Below are 17684 nucleotides of genomic sequence, written 5' to 3'. Positions count from 1 at the left end.
TAACGCCTGAAACATTTGAGAAAATACACAGAACCCCCGTATCAGTCTCCATCTCCTTCCCTCTCGTGTTCACATCTCAAAATCCCAACTCTTAAGATTATAGATATGGCATCCATAGAGCGTCACATTGCGCAAGGTTCATAGGATTGACTGCCTTGGCAATCAAGTCAATAACCGTCTGGTTAGCAGGTAACGCACCTTCTGGCGACTTAGCTATGCTCAATGCCCTCTTAACGATCATATCACTATTTATCTGAACAGCATCCCTCAAATCAGTGTCTTTGGTGGTAGTTCTATGGCTGCTCGTGAACCAGAATATCATTTCGTCGCGTACGAAAAGACAGAGTTGCTGTTCGAGTTCAAACCCAGGTTCAGTGAGGCATCGCGCAATAGCCATGATGGCACAACTGTAAATACCCTCAGTAGCCAATGGTCCCATAAGTGTCTGAATGTTGGGAGTGAGACGGAATGGTACAGGCTCAGGGTTGTGGAAAAGTGCTTTGCCTGCTGCCATACACGACATCAATTCAGATCCCCAAATGTTTCCTGTGGCACGTGAAATTGTGATCTTATGAGGATAACGATTATGCATATGTAGAATATACGTCATAAATGTAAGAGCTGCATATTGATAAGAGAACTGTCTTCGGAATAGCCAGAATTCGGAGAACGATGGGTAGGTTTTCGTAAAATATCCAAGAACAAGTGATGGGCCAACATATCGTTCTTGAATAGCAGCAAAAGTCTCGAGTTTTGCCGTGGCAGAATGTTCGATAGATGTCTTTTGCTTGGCAAAGTCAGTTATAGAAACTTGGGAAATACCGCCCTCCATGAAACTTACTTTTTGATCGAATAAGAGTTTTTGCTTTTCCATATTGAACACAATTGGCGCGTCTTTAGTAACTCCATTTCTCCTGCAGTGATCGTCGTACACTCCCTGTAATGAGATATAGGTTGGATCGTCTTGCACCATTCTGATATGGGGTGCAAGAGGAATCATCAACGGTAGATGGAAGTTCAGATTACGTCTTCTGCTTTCCTTTCGTTTGCTTAAGCTACCATTGAAATGCCTGAACAACTGCAAAATGCGTTCTTCCCTTCTACAATGTCGTGCCGCAGGATGCTGTATAGCAAAAGGATGCAGACTTCCATCATGGCCACGAATCCTAATACGACGATGGCAGACCCCAATTGCACGCACGAGATCCACATCAGGCATGAATCGTTCAATGCGAACGAAGTCTTGGTTCTTGTCTTTATGGAGAAGATATTGCCCTGGGACTTCTATCTCATCGAGTTTTTGGAAACGGAAATCGATAAGGTAAGAGTTGTACCCTTCAAGTGGCATTGTCAGGGTGCGACGATCCAGTTTCTCTTCAAACTTATCTCTCCATATTCTAAGCTTGTGAATATACTCGAACATTGTAGGTTTGTGTCTAACGAAATCCTGTTCAAACGAAGTTCTAATGTGAGGGGGGAGAATAGTTTCTGCAAAGCGAGTGATGTTTGCTTCTGTCGCTGGCGGCAGTCTAGTGTCCTTAGCATACGAAGATGGGGTACGGCTAACATAAGAAAGCCCGTCATTGAGTAAGGCTACTATCAATCTGTATGCATCCTCGTCAGGTGGACATTTGAAATTCTTTTGAATAGAATCAACCATTGCTTCCATGGAAAGTGCCAGTAATGGAAAAGCTGTTTTCAAAGTTCCTAGCAATTCTTCGGTGTACTCCCAAGGAGGTCTCTTCTGGGGTGCCTGGGATGTTGTGACATCTTGTGAAGCACTCGCCGCGCCATTAGCAGGTGCCCCGTTGACAGGAGCGCTGTTTGTACTGGCAGCATTTCCGTTCGTTTCTCCAGGCTCTGTTTTGATCGAAGGAGCAGCTTCGGCACTTGCAGTCCCAGGCCGTGATGCGGAGGCACTTTCAGATCTTGCGCCGTTGGCGATTTCCGTTTTGAGGTTAGAGCTACCGTTCGATGCCTGGTTTTGGGCTTGAGTCTGGGCTCTCTTGTTCTTAGCCTCCTTCATTTCCTGCGTCTTCTTGATAGCAAGCATATCTTCACGATTTGTTCTAAGCTGGAAGAACAACGCTTGAGGGTACTGTTTGGCGATTTTAGACAGAATAAGATGTGCCTTGGCAGCTTCCTTGTGTCCCAATCCCGTGAGAAGTTGAGGGATGAATGTGATCCAATACCAGACCGGTGTTTCCCCTTTGTACTCATCAAATTGTTTCGAAAGTGTACCTTCAGCATCATCGAGGCTCAATAACCAGAGAATTCTTGTGAGGAGTTTTCTAGACTTCGCATTCTTAAACAACCCGGCTGCTTCCAAGTAACAACTTAAGGCATTCCTGGCAAACGTGTAGTCAGTTAGATTCGCTTTGAACAAGCGATCATTGAAATAACCCCATTCAGCCCAGGCCTTTGGAAGCTTGATCTCAAAAAACAATGCCATTCCATAAGCTTCGGATGCTTCATCACGTAACCCGAGCTTTTCCTGGAACATTCCCTTCAAAGTATAGAATTCGGCCTTTTGGGTAGGGCCAAAGTAATTCAGATTGGTGTTATTGATGACATCTAAACCATTGTTCAGCTCGTTAGGGTTTTGGTAGTGACACTTTGCTTGCTCTCGGAGCTTGAGGAAAGCCTCCTGAATCTCTATGTTTGGTAACGTGTAGATCCGGCTTAGTTGGTTGATGCAAACCTCAGGTAGATTATGCTTTCGGGCTACATGTGCGAATCTATTGATGATCCAAGCAGTTTCATGGTAACCTCTATAGGCGAAGGATGCGCCATTGGCATTTGGAGCTTGCTGAGGAAGAAGGTTCAAGTAGGTTGAGTTGATTAGAGCAAAAATATGCTGTCTCCATGTGACAAGGTCTTGCCAAGCTGTGATGTCGTCCCAGACATTTGGTAGTCGATCGCGCCAAGTTCCCAACAAAAGCTTCAGTTCACCCGATTTGACATCGAGGTTGGCAGCGGTAGTCTGCGATAAGCTTTGACATATAACACTAGCGTCGTGTAGTTCCACAAGCTGTTGGAAATTTTGGAGCAGTGGAATGTGAGCGTTGGTAATGCGTTTGGGCAATTGGTGCCATTTGCGGATTGAAAGTTGGATCGCTTCGTCGCAGACTTTGTTGAAATCTGCTTGTGTTTCAGTCTTCTTGTGTAGCTTGAGCAAAGACATGAAACCCTGGAAGAATGTTCTCCTTGGCGTTGGCGCATCCATGACACCTTTTATGATGTTGTCTAGCGATTCACGACTCTCAGCCTCTTGCCAAATGTCAAATTGCCTCCAATGACTCTCAAGAAGCAAGTCTGGGAAATTCTCGTGCTTCGCAAAATCTTGAAGAACTTCCCACTGCTGAAGTTTTTGGGCACATAAAACCCAGTGATCTTCCCATAGTATGTACTCTCCTTGTGAAAAGGGAAGTGCCCCTGTTCGTGCCTTAATCTGAGCATGCTCATACATCGTTTGAGCTTTATCCCACATTCCGTTCTGTTCGTATGAGAGAGCAGCATTAGTCTCGACATATGCACAGCGGCGGCGCCAAGTTCCGTAGAAAAGATCGTCTTCCTGAAGCCCAGAATACAGTTCAACAAGGGCATCGAGATTGCTTTCCCGAACCAATTCGCTTTCAATCTCAGGTTTAATAGCAGCTTTTTCAAGTTGTACGAGGGCTGTGTACCAAGCATCGTAGGTCTTTGCCAGAAACTTGAGTACGTGGGGTGGTAATTTACACTCGGGCCATGCTTTAGCTGCACCTTCCAGGAGAGATTGCACCACATTGGGTCGTCGATCGATTTGACGCGAATGATAGTCTCTCGTGAGTAGAGTCACCATGCCTCGTTCCAGTTCGCTTCGTTCATCTTTTGGCGTGGCAATCCAGTATATTGGGAATAAAGCTACCCATATCTCGTGAGCCATGTTTGGATCAAGATGTTGAAGTTGGCTCAGAGGCTCAACGATATCTCGTACTTTGACATCTCCTAGTTCAGCAACAAAGCGTCTGTGAGATGCCATGAGACTGTCAAATCTATTGTCTTGTGGCAAAGTAGGAGTTCGATTGTCTTTAGCATAAGTCTCATAAAGTACTGAAGCAGGCATCACCTTGAAGTCATCCGAATGCAAGTGGATGGAGTGGTTAGAATCCACAGCACCTAAAAGCAATTGAGAAGCTTGCGCTAGCCAATAAGAATCTGCGAGAGTATCCCAGTTCTGTCCAATGATGACATAATTGAGCCTTGTGCTTGCCGTCTTGGACTGACTTCTGTCAAATATAGCCATGAATCGATTTCGCATGTCTACGTCTTGTGCTCTTGTGCCGATTAAGAAAGCATGCTCCATGCGAACTGTCAGTTCGGTGCGCGTAATTTTCGGATCTTCATAAATGCGGATGACGAGTTCCAAGAACTTCATCAACAACGTCTGATCCGTACGCTGCTCAAAAGTCAACATTTTATGCAGTACAGCAGTCTTCTCTTTCAAAGTAGGCCAGGAGCCATCTGACTTGAAGACCCAGCCTTCTACCATATCCAAGATTTTGAGACATAATGTATTACTCAAAGACTTCTCTACCAAAGTTGCGAGGACGCTCAGGAATGGACGGCGATTGTCAGCAAGAGTATCCATGCGTAAGGATATTATGTCAATGGCTTTGAGAGTAAGCCCAGTTTGAATCTCCAGATCGTACGGTGTCATGATGCCAACAGGTTCAACCTCACCAGATCGTATCGGGGGAGGAATTGTACCTTGACCCGCTAATGCTTGGTAATGACCTACATGCTCACGCGCCAATTTCTGCTGCAAAGCTTTCATGACTTGCTGGATATGCTGATCCATTTCCGATGCTTTTCTCTGCGCTAGAGTCCAGAGAATGTTGAGACCAGATATATAGTTATTAGCCTGGAGCGTCTCTGTAGCTATAGCAGATAGGAAAGTTATGATCTCAGAAGTTGAGGCTTCCGGTTCCGACTCTGCGTCTGCATCTTCCATCGGGGTATCATCGGGAACTGCCTCTAAAATACGCTTGAGCAGAGGACTCAATTTCCGTCCATCGTCGATTTTCTCGTTGCCAGCATGCAAGCAATCTTGAATCTCTGGGTTATCGGATTTAAGTGCCTTCTCTAGAATATGTTGGATTTCTGGCACTTTCTCAAGAATCCACTTGACCGGCTTTACGTTGACAACAATCCGAACAACTTGCAGTGTATTGACAATATTTGTGATAAATTTGTCATCCGGCTTGTCCTTATCAGGGCGTTCGTTTGCAAGCGCCGCTGTCGCTTTGTCACTTGCGAGGACTTCTTTCGTAACATTCGGGAAAAGATCAATGTCAAGATCACCCCAGTACTGGGGCTGTAAAAGATTCCAAAGTAAAGCCAAAGATTTCTTGCAGATTTCCACAGAAGGAGTTGGCTGTGCTGGTCCGTGAGACGTTGCTGTATCTCGGCTTCGGGCAGATGGTAGAGGGTATCGTTCATTGAGCGAGGCAATGAATTCAACAAGATACTTGATCATCTTTGCACGCATCACAGATGGTATCAGATACTCTGGCTTATCATTCGCAGAAGCAGCTCCAGGTCTGGATGGCGACGGAGAGGAAGTCTGAGCCTCGTTGAGACTGTCGAGCTTTCTTTTCTTTGTATTTGGAGATTCGGACAGAGACCTTTCTGGAGAAGCTGACTTCCCCTGGACGCGGCGCTCCTCCCACTGCCATATCAACGACATCAAATGCAGTGCCAACTTTTTGCTCTCGTTGGACGGATTTGGATTTGTTTGCGGCAACGCAATTTTTCGCAAGGAGCCAATTATGAGATTGATAAACTTGTCACGAGATTCGTAAAAAAGATCTGCATGTTTCACAAGGAAATTGAAAATGCTTGTCATCTGCTGTACATTGTTGCCTTCCTCCGCGAGTATGCGGCGTGGAGCAGCAGCCCATACGGGGTTGCGATCTCCAGGTACAGCATTGCAACGTTTGGGTAGGACTGGCGCAATTAATTCCAATGCTTGAGTGACCAAAGCCCGTCCTTCATTTTGATTCGTTTTGAGAAGAGAAAAGTATACTTGTTGGACAATCTTGGCAGGTGTTTCGTAGTGTGCAATAAAATATCCAATGACGACATATGCCGCATGCTTGTTAATGACATCCTCGAGCCTGATGTAGCCCCAACCAAACTTAATGATGTCTTTCCTGGCTTCTTGAAGGATGGAATGATTGTATTTCACGAGCATTGCTGTCAATTGTAACACCTCCATCCGAGTATGATCGATTCCTGGCTGTGTGAGATCATCACTTGGATCTGGCAGCCCGACCTTCCAAACTTTGGTATGTATCGATTCGATAATCGTCCTGTCTATGAGTCGAGGACTCTTGGCCGATAATGGCTGCTGAAAGTTGCGCATAATGTCCATGGCGATGATTGGATTGACAAGATTGTGGAGGAGGAATGTTTTGTTTCTCTGCGTTGCAGATTTACCGACGTAGATCTCCAGACTTCGCAGGACAATAGCTTTGCGATATTCGATCGATTCGCTACAGATTATAGACTTGTAAATGAAATCAAAGATTGGCTGGTTGGGCTTGAAATCTTCAGCTGTTACCGACTCGATTAGATTGAAGAATGAATCTAGGTCACGGGGATTGTATTCCAGGAACTTTGTGAAGATGATCATAAGTTGTTGTCCTGCTTGTTCTGCCGCCAGTCGAAGATTTTGTGGAAGAGTATTAGTGCGTAGGTGCTGCTCAAGGTTCTTGCCAACTAGCCTGAACCACATTAAGTTCTCTTTTTTATCCATCCAAAGTTCGGTTCCCTTGAAGTTACAGATGGAGTGCATGACATTGATGGCATTAATGACGGCTGCATATCGGGTCTCTCTGTTTTCTGCACCCATATCTCCGCAGCTCTTATCAAAGAATCTATGTTACGAACTACGACGGCTCGTAGCGGTGCACTATCGGGATGGCCCAAAACTTGCGCCAAAAACCTGCCATACTTTTGATCCTCAATCTTGCTTAGAAGCATGGCCCATACCTCTTTAGGATACCGATTGATGTATTTGTATAGTGGTTCTCTGAAAGGACTATGGCGTGTTCTACGAAGTTTCTCTTCCAACTCCAAAACAGTCTCGATAAGCTTCTCTTTAATTGCTCGCTGCAGGGGGCAAGAGATGAAAAATATTGAATACGGCTGCAATAATCTTCATCTGCTCGTTTTGCTCTACGAGAGTGAACGAGATACGTTGAAAAGAGTTTGGGTCTGCAAGTATTCTAATGTGTTCCAACAGGCGGGCACCAATCTCAACCTTGAAATATGTTGTCAGAAGTTGAAGCAATCGTGCTAGCCCATCGAGACCATGAGTGGTCAACCGTTTAGGATCTTGAAGATTAGCCAATACCGGTCGGAGGCCGTTTTGAAGGAGATCCTTGGGAAGCTTGTTGGAATGGATAAGACGACTCTCAACGCATCATTCGCCGCCTCAATAGTTGACTTGGAGTTAGAATAAAGGCATTTGAAGAATACACTGACAATCCTAGTTCGAGTAGGACTAGCCGGACCTTTTTGAAAGTCATCAAATCCCATGGCAGTTGTCAAGGTCTTTATGCAAGAGACTCTGAGAGTGACAATATGCTCATGTGTTCGATATTCGGTGGGTTTGGGCGCTAGCGACTCATCTGGTGCATCAGCTAACGCCAAACACTCCATAAGCAGTCTGTTCAAAGTGTCATCAAAGGCAAGGAAGTCATTCTTCAGACTCATATAATAATTGACGGCATCGATATATCCAATTTGGGTTGCAAATGGCAAAGCTCTGAGAGGTTTGTTATAAATGGGAGCCAAGATTCGATCCTGCTGGTGGGCAAGAAGCTCGTACACTTCAACCCCAATCTCCTTCGCGATAATCTCCAAGGATTTCCTGGCGGTTTCACGAACATGACCATTCATGTGGTAAACCTCAGCATTGAAAAAGTTGCACAGTTGAAGTAGCTTAGATGGTCGTGAAGGTTGGCCAGGCTGTGACGAAGGTTGAAGATCAGCTTTAGAAGATTTGCCGGCGCATCGCTTCAGAAGGAGTTCCAGTGTATTCTGAGCAGCAATTCGAGTCTTCGCTGGCAGATCAGGGGGCATATCTTTGACAACATGCATGAGAGCTTTAGTATACTCAACTTGCTTTTCCAACATCCAGCTATCACCGAGATCGAATTTTGTTAGCATGAGATTAATACCCAAACTACCACCGGTTTTGGTGAACCACTCTTCCTGATAGCAGCTGTGACAGAAGACGTTACTCAAATGGCTAAAAAAAGACAATCTGTAAATGAAGCGATTGGACCCAAAGATGGTCGATGTCGAATCGTAGACCTCTTGGGCAGCAAACTTGGCGGCATCACGCACAGCAGGCAAATCGGAAGCGAGAGATTCGACGATGGCATCCCCCAGAACTTTGCTGTCAATGCAAGGAGGGCCTTCTCCTGCATTGACATCAAACGGCTTCATTCTCACTTTCATGTCACCTAATGATCTAGCGACTTCGATAATCGTAACGTGTTTACAAATGTTGGACAAGAGAGCGGTAGCTTCTGCCGAGAAGTCTGGAAGGGATACTGCGAATATGCAAGCCTTGAAAAGTTTCTTCAGCATGACATCTTGTTGCATCTTCTTAGTTTCAGACCGATCTCTGACAGGAGTTTCGAAAAGTGATAGGTCTGCATCTGATTTTTTAGAAAGAAGATCTTGTGCCTGGAGCCTTACGAGACGAGGAAAGTCATCCGGAAGATTATCTGCGCCCAGTCGCAACTTGAGCTGAGCTTTGACCATAGCAAGCGCTTGCTTCTTGTAATGAGGATCTGATTTTTTAGCAGCAGCACCCTTCGGAACCTCCATCAATTTTCCGATTGCGAGGTCGATTCCTATCTCGACAGGAAAAGCTTTCTCCTTCTTGGAGCCGATCAACTTCAAGTCAAAGGTCGCGATATCATCCGCAAAACTGCTGGAAATTAAGATTGGGGGCACCAGTCATGAATTTCCTGTTGCGACCTCCCAATTTTCCAAGTATACGCATGGTGGTATGTGCATGGAAATGGCTGTATGGATTTGGTCGAAGATGGTCAAATAGTGCAGTCATCAGCTCATCAATTACTGGCGCCATTATTGGGTCTAGGTAATCTGCCGTGAGATTGTCCACGCATAGTTCCAGAGTTCGCAAACCTTGACCAACGAGATCAGAACCTGCGCGTAGAGCCACTACTAAAGGGCGCATCAAGTAGCTAAGATGAGGCAGAAGGTTGCTCAATCGTGCCGGTACTGTTAAACAAAGTTCTACGTAAAGGTCCCGATCTGCTGGTTTGCGAGCAGCCATAAGTAAATTATTGAGGACTTCTAGTAGCATTTCCAAAAGAGGTAAAATTTGCTTGTAAAGATGTTCGAATTTTCCACCTCCAATACTTCTGAAAAGTGATCTCAGTAGTAAGAAATAGTTCAAGGGCTCCTCGGCAGTAGTCGAAAGCTCGATGGACTTTGTCACAATGTTAACAACGTGTGGCAATAGAACCTGCTCGTTCTGGTTCGCGAAGAGAGTCACGGCATGAAAGCTAGCTTGAAGAGTCGAAGAAGAATTGATGACTTTTTGACATCAGCGGTACCAACTTGATCAATGCGGTCCATAAGGAATCGTAATAGCATTCCGGCGAAGCTTGGTGAAGTTGCCTCACTAGCGAGGAAGAATTGAGGAACATGGAGAAGAGCTGTATGCTCAAAGATCATTTCATAAAGCTTGGGTATTTCTTCATGAAATACTTCGTGAAATGTGGCCGGATCTATACAATGAAAGACTGTGGCAAAAGTTTCAAGGAGATCCTTTTCCTCCTTGCTGCTAGATACCATATAATGGTTTGCCATGAATTCAACAGGGGACGAGTATTGCGATTCTGTCGCAGGTTTCTCAATCTCGTAATATCGAAATACGTAAGCTCCTTCTCGGAAAAGTTTTATGATGACTTGAACCTCTTCCGCAGAAAAACCCGTGGTGACACCTCTGCCCAATGTGGAGGAGCATTCGCTAGCTCAATTGGGGAACCTCCGTTGCAGGCCTTCAATTGGTAGAATGTATTCTTCAGGCCATTCATAAGATTTTTGAACAGAAATTTGTTGTCGGCTACTGGATCTGCGCCCCTATCACGAGGATTCGAAATCTTGATAGGCATTGCCGAAAAAATGTCAATCTCGTCCCAGTCTGGTGGGTTATCCTTGTCTGCTAAATAATTTTCGGGGGCAGCGTCGATTGTATGCTGGGAATAGTGCTTTGAAAGCTTGACTGCATTGGTATACTGGCGATTCATGGCTGCAAACTTATCTCCAATGGCATTAAGTATCATTATTAGATAGTGGCGAGCATCTGTCTTGCTAGGCATTTTTGCAATACATTCAGCCATATTGAGTAATAACTTTGCGCTCATAGTTTGAAAGCTTGTCCCAGGAAAACTATCTTGTAGGTTCCGAGTATAAACTTCAACTGTTTTTCGAATCTGGCCGGGTTCCAATGCATCTCGAACGTGATGAATAAGGTCGGCTAACATGCTGTAGGCCAGGGGTCGCATCGTTTCATACACAGTCAAGCCATCGCCGATAAGTGTCCTTTCATCAAGGAGTTGGTCTATTACTCTGAGAAAGATCTTTCTGAAATTGAAGTTGATTATATGTCTGATCGCCACCAGTAGCTCTTTCGAGCTCCAGACTTTTCTCGGGGGCAGTCCCTTAACAGTCTTACTACTATATCCGGTAGCGTGGGAAGGAAATCTGTGAGCTGTTGCGAATAGACTCTCAAAAGATATGCTAGGAAACTCATAGTCTTTACCTGCGCTGTAATGAATTCACCAAAAGCCGCTCGATTCTTGATATCCGGACTAACACCTGTGAATATTGTACCTCTTTTCGCTGCTTCAATATGAGCTTGCTCCTGTGGTTTGGCTTGGAGTAACAGCACGCTTTTGATGAGCGGTATAAATAGTTTGACATTCTGAGGCACGGAATTGCGATAAACCTGGAATATCGATACGACAATGATGGGACATTCAGCAAGGACTTTGAATGACTGCATCCCTTTCAGTAGTTTGCGCGTCTGCTGTTGTGGATCTTGACCGATGTCTCCAGTGGTAACAGGCGAGCCAGGCCGAGGGGAATTCTGAAATGTCTGCGAACTTCCAGGTGTGGACGGAACACCAGAGGGGTTAGATCCGGTGGCTACATTATCGAGTTGGTCACGAACAACCGAATCCATCTGGTCAAAAAGATCTTGAATGAGACCGAGAAACGTCTGCACTTTGTCTTGCAAAACCTTGGTCTGACTTCGCATGATGTCCATGATGGTCTTGACACATAGCGTAGCATTTTCCTCGTTATCTATTCGGACTAGACTTATCAAAAGATCCACCACTTCCACCGCATATGGCTCGAATGATTCCGGGGGGTTCGTTGGTAGACGATGAAGTATCTCCAGGACGCAACATCGAAGTTTCTAAAATTCCAGGTGAGCATGGCGTCACACATTTCGTTATTGTGATGCCTACCTGCTCTAAATTAGTGCTAATAAATACAGGAGGACCCTTCAAGCAATTTATAAAAATTGGCATGAGCTTCCTTAAGAATGCCGGATATATGGGACCGGTGATGTAATGCTCGAGGCCATCGCGCAATTGAACGGCAGCATCGACCTTGAGTTTGAGATCTGTCGCATTATAATTAGCATAAGAATATCCAGAATTACGTAGCAAAATATGCACAGTGGTTTGGTGTCAAGAAAAAGTCCAGTAATTCAAAGGCATACCAGTGTCTGCAGAGCTCAACCTCTGAACGAGGACCTCTATATTATTAGAAGTCATAGCTGCAATAGCAGCGGAATTCGCATTGGCGCAAGCCTCTTGCGGGAATTACTTCATGCAGCGCGAGAAAATAACACCAATTACAATAGAATTTCTCGTCAGGCTGAAAAAGTACCGGTATTATGTGCAAACAGAACCGGCGTGCTTCCCAAAAGTAGTTCGCGTCTTGAATTGAAGGCTTCCGAGAAAAGGCTGGGAAAGTGTAGATGTTGTGGAAAAAATTAAATTAACTATTTAGTCAATACTTGAGAGACAATAAGGGTTTCGAATGATAGAAAGTTTCGAAATGAAAGGTCTGTCGTGATGTCGTAAATATTAAAAACGTTCTTCGTCCTGGTTGATTTGGACTTCTTCTGATATTTCTATGCTTTCTACAGACAAGGCTCAACTTTTTGGATGGGGGAATCGCAGAGACCCCGAGCGCTTATATAAGCCAAGCTAAAGTAGGATTAGACAGTATGATTGGCCGAAGCTTCTAGTGAAGTTAGCCTTATGGTACACGTGATCTATTAGTCATCCATTTATAGAGGCATTCAAGTCAATCTAGCGTGAAAAGGTAAAGTAGCATTTGACTTTCGATGACCAGTACATGATGTGTTTTGTTACTATTTGTGATGTCAAACTTTCATTTTATCACTGAAATATTTCTGATTCGATTCACTTTGAAGAAGATAATCAAGAAGTCAAGTCAAATCAGCATGTCAGAAAAGTTGGCTTCTAATGTCCAATCCAAGAGAGTTCTTGTATTTCTGTGGCCCCAGAATCGTTCCTAGCATGGTCTTAATACATTGAAAGGAAATGAATTTCTATGTATATGGCCGCAATCCTATGCTTTTAGTAAGCTAGGCTCAAAAATGTGATGGACACAGTAGGGTAACTTGGTAGCATTCTAGAATACTGCGGCGCGCGAATATCTATATTTACTTCAACAGTTCGACTTAAACCCCCAACTCTGGATCGAATCCGTTAGCAGTCCTGGAATGTTTCCTCGGTATATTTTGGTCTTTCCCCTGTTGTACACTAATGAATGGACGGTAGTTGATATTGGATCTATATGGTCTGAAGGAAAGAAGAGAGAAGCAAGCAAGCCATCGATGCAGAATTTGGGCTGCGTTCCGATGTACAGCTATCACCGGTGTCAGGAATTTGAAAGCCTTGCGAAACTCTTGCAGGTTATCAATGAGTCGAATAGACTGTTATCCACTGCCATCTTTCCCATTTGAAAGAGAGCTAGCAAGAGAGATAAAGGGTTGCCCACCCAAGCTCCAAGGGATCCGATCCTGCTGCCTTCTTTAGCTTCTTGTCAAGGCGGAATATTGATGCTTTGGGAGCTGCGGACAACAGCCCCGCACATCAAATGTGTCTCAATTCGCAGTACTGCGCCTTTATAAAATATCCATGGTTTCCTTATGTGTAAGTTGGAATTTATCTTTTGTTACCAAATCGGACCAAATTTTTTGTTCAAGAATTACATGAACACTCCTTCGGTCTGCAAGTTAAGCCCAGACATAGAGCAAATCTGGTACTCCGAGATTCACATCTACCCTGTATCGGATTCTTGTTGGTATAGGACATGATCGCAACGCTCTATCGCATGACCATACGCAGCTAACGCCAAACCATGGCGCTCTTCGCATAGAATCAAATATCTGTCATTTGGATCATCCTCTCTACAAGACAAGCTTAAGTCCCTAAAATTACACCAGGCCAATATGATGTCTCCCTCATTACAATACAATATTTGGCTCTACCGAAAGATCCCAAAACTCATCGAGCAACGATTTTATGTGTGGTGTGCTTGGGTTGCTCGTCAATTGATGATTCCACCTAAAAGAACGTCGTCGCAATGCAATCGAGATGCAGCCACCTGCCTGGTAATACTTGCAGTGTCTGCAAAGATTCATAGCAACATAATCACTACAACAGAATATGAGACATTGTTCGCCACTCTCACAGCTGTCATATTTACTGTTTCCATGTTATGGCGTCCAGGGATATGCCGACTTCGACATATCCATGCAGCAAGTCGTTCCTCTTGTATTACCACACACGAGACTAATCATGCGCGTAGGTAGCTATGGCTTCTTAGCTCTACAAGCTAATATTTATACTGCGTCTGGCTTTCATGACGTCCGAAAGGCTCAGTCAGGGGATTCAATGAGGGATGGGCATTCAAAGCAATAGTGAGGTGCCAATCCTGCTATGAAACCATTGTTTTCTTCACTAGATCGATTGATCTGAAGATTCTCATGGTGAAGAGTGCTCGCGCTAGCTAGTACCGATCAGTCTGTTCTGTCAGCATGAAATATTGCGTTTTCTTTTTTTCGATTGTTTGTCGGGGAATAGCGATCAAGACTAGAGGCAACGACTTCCCAATAACTCCCTCAAGCTGACTCGAACCAATCTATACTAGGACACAAAATAGCCAACACAATGGCAGAGAAGAAAAACTGCATCGATGACGAAGTGTCTTAGAGCAACTATGAAATTATGACCCAGATGCTCACACCTTATGGAAAGGATAACCTATATCATGATCAATAAATGTTTCCATAACAGCCTCTCAATAAATAGCTTTCTTGGTCGTGGATTGTCGAACGTTCTTCTCAGGGTCAAGTGTCCATGCCCGCAATACCGTCCACCATCCGTGCTGGGAGCGTAATATTCACCATGTGCTCTCGTCTCATTTATTTGGTATACACAAGAAGTCTGATGTATATTTAAGACATTGGATGTTGACACTCTTTTGCCTAAGTATTTCGATGTTTATGATATTACCCTGAGTTTCGAAAATCTTTTTCATGGGAGCACCTGCCTTTATCACAACGAAGATCTCCCAAGTTCTGGAATCTATCATACCTTCCTCATGAATGAAACAATACAAGGGTATCGTACAAAACTTTGCTACATGGAAAATCTATCAGCTTCTGGTATAGCCTGGGCGATCATTCGCTGTCCTTGTTTATTCACTCCATATAAACCTGCAAGTGGAAGGATCACATTCACATAAAAAGTCTCCCAACTCAATTGATTCACACATCTTCCCGGTTATTCAGTATCACATCAAGTGGGTTTACTCCCATAATCTTAACAATTCGACGCTCTGGATTGGTCGCCTTACCCGGTTAAACATGTAAATGGAGCCTGGAAAACACCTTGATGGCTATTTAAGAGTACAAGCAAAAATTCCATGGATCTTCTGCACATCAATTTTTAAGAGTTCAATTTATTTTCTATCTTCTTTCAATTTCAAGACTCGACACAACAGACTTTGCAAAGAGATTTCCCAAGAAAGGATAAACTACGCAAAAAAATTCTGGTAATGTAATCTTGCAATATTTCATAATCACCACTTTCGATCCAGATTGTTTCCCACATATAGTATCATATGGATAACGCTTCAATATCTTCGTCCGCTTGTGTATGAATATCCCATCCATGGCTCTATATTCGACTGTTTCATATCACATACAATTTTATCAGCCAACGAATAATATTGGAGTTGATATTTACCCCGTGCCTCCACGAGGTCTCCCTATTAACTCTAAATTTCTAATACCCCTCATTTCATACTTGGCACCGTAATAACTGTTTAAATTATCACATTCTAATCTCGCAATTATCTTGCAGCTCCGAATATTACGCACATTTGATATTTTCCAAGAAAGCCTAGAATATTCGATCATGGACAAATTTTCCATCTGTTCCCTACTATCCTCCATCCGCTCAATCTACTGGAAAAACAAAACACCCTCGTCCTCAAAATGCAGCAGTACCTCCTTCAGTCCCGTTGTCGAAACAAAAGAAGTCATCGAAGATGCCCCAAATCCACAAGCCGAAGTCTACATCCAGAAAATCCTCTCTCTTTATACACAACTATCCCAACTCACTGATCTTAATCCTTCTCCTGTAACCAATGTTTTGTTTTCAGAACTTGTGGGAACATGTATCACTGTTGTTCCTGACTTAATTTCGAAATTGGTCAGTTTCGTAACTAGAGCTTGAATAGCAACTTTCGACTAATAGATATGTAGGTGCTCAGCGACCCACGGATTTCCAGCATCTTGCCTTCGCTTCGCGACATCTGTTCAACCGCTGAAGCACGCATGGAATCCCACTGGGCAAAAGCAATCTCTAGCAGTGAAACTCATAAGGATGGCAAGTCTCATACATCTCTTAATCCAATTCCCCTACAACTAACTGCACCCAGCCCACCGCATCCTTTCCACCTTCCCCTACGACAAAAACTACGAACATCTAACACGTTTTGAACTCGCCGCTATTTCCTCAACCGGCTTCACTCTCTCCCCATCCACCAACATCGCTTTTATCGGCTCGGGTCCAATGCCCCTCACTAGTCTCTGCATCTTATCTGCACTCTCCTCAAACCACATGACGTACAACATCACACCTCCTTCATCTATTTCATATATTTCCCCAACCCCACAATATCCAACCTCTATCACCAATATCGACAGTAACTCTCTCGCCAATACCCAAGCTCAAGCCTTGTGCAAATCACTCGGTGGACTTCCATCCACCGGAATGAAATTCACCACGTCATTAGCTGGATCTCATGATCTCTCGAGTTATGAGATCGTATGGTTAGCGGCTTTAGTGGGAGGCACCCAGGAGGATAAAGAGAATATTTTGCAAAATGTGGTGGGGAAGATGAGGAAGGGGAGTTTGTTGGTTATGAGAGGGGCGTGGGGGTTGAGGAGTGTGCTTTATTGTGTATGTATTTTCCTCTTTCTTCTGTTTTCCTTGCTTGATGTTTTGGGTTTTTTCTTTGATGTCATGGGTTATGGGTTATGGGATGTGAGATATAAGATCTCAATCCATCTGAAGAAAAGATGAAAAGACCAAATAGCTAACCACAAAAAATAGGATTTCGACGTCACAACCCCAGCAGTAACTCAACATCTCGATATCTGCGTCCGCATGGACCCATTCGGCGATGTGGTAAACTCTGTCATTGTAGGGAGAGTGAGATAATTCTGCCCCTCATCCTTAGCTTGATCATGGGATATGAGTTTTACGATTCTTTTATGTTGTTAACGAATTGCTGAGTTGTGGTTGTGGTTGAACTGGGCGGGATTGAAGTGGACTGAGAGGATGAAGATACCAGAATGGTGGAATTGCACAATATCGTTATAGATGGATAGGTATGGTGATTGGGGAGGTTTAGATGGAAGATCGGATTACTTTTGGTTGAACATTTTTATTTAGCCCCTTTTTGAGGGGTTTTTGGGATGAGGAAGAAAAGGGGAGGAGAGAGGATGGGGAGGGAAAGGTCTTCCTTCCATTTCAAGCTGGGATGGATGGATGAATGAATGACCTTGGTTTTGAAACAAACAAACTAAACTCCAATTATGGATGATAGATAGATAGATAGATCTACAGAATTTTGATAACTACACGGATTCGATTTGATTTGATTTGATTCATGTAATGGTTCATATATAATTCCTAATTCACAGTTTGTTAAAGTTTGCCTAGATAACTTTACACATTCATCCATTCATTCATCCATCTATCTATCCATTTATAAGAAACATCCAAATGAAATGAGTACTCAATCCTTCATTAATCCGTTGATTTGTTTACTATTCAAGACTAGGTATGTGTAATATATATAATGTAATATAAGAAAACTTCATTCGTAGCTAGGTATCTCTTTTGTATATAGATCACATCACATCATTTCCTTTCATTTCCTTTCCTCTCATTTCATTTCCTTTCATATGCTCTCTTATTCATATCCATATCCACATCCACATCCATTCGCGATAAAGAGATCTGGTG

At 43.8% G+C, this 17684-nt stretch overlaps 2 protein-coding genes across 2 annotated transcripts; one reads left to right on the top strand and one right to left on the bottom strand.

Moving 5' to 3' along the window:
* Positions 1–97: 97 nt before the first annotated feature.
* Positions 98–11879, bottom strand: EAF02_007453 (uncharacterized protein; the record flags this gene model as incomplete). Its single annotated transcript, XM_038903501.1, has 10 exons — positions 98–787; positions 842–6907; positions 7190–7435; positions 7531–8955; positions 9143–9562; positions 9634–9942; positions 10023–10654; positions 10876–11515; positions 11568–11725; positions 11825–11879. The coding sequence occupies 10 exons, from the start codon at positions 11877–11879 to the stop codon at positions 98–100; spliced, it is 10641 nt and encodes a 3546-aa protein (XP_038756980.1).
* Positions 11880–15563: 3684 nt separating this feature from the next.
* EAF02_007452 (uncharacterized protein) lies at positions 15564–16874 on the top strand (the record flags this gene model as incomplete). The annotated part of the gene is made up of 4 exons (XM_038903500.1): positions 15564–15860; positions 15914–16037; positions 16090–16613; positions 16767–16874. The coding sequence occupies 4 exons, from the start codon at positions 15564–15566 to the stop codon at positions 16872–16874; spliced, it is 1053 nt and encodes a 350-aa protein (XP_038756979.1).
* Positions 16875–17684: the final 810 nt, after the last annotated feature.

This window comes from Botrytis sinoallii (assembly GCF_014898435.1).
Source record: "Botrytis sinoallii strain Bc 23 chromosome Unknown BSIN_012, whole genome shotgun sequence".
Taxonomy (NCBI): Eukaryota; Fungi; Ascomycota; class Leotiomycetes; order Helotiales; family Sclerotiniaceae; genus Botrytis; species Botrytis sinoallii.
This window is presented reverse-complemented; position numbering and strand designations above follow the sequence as displayed.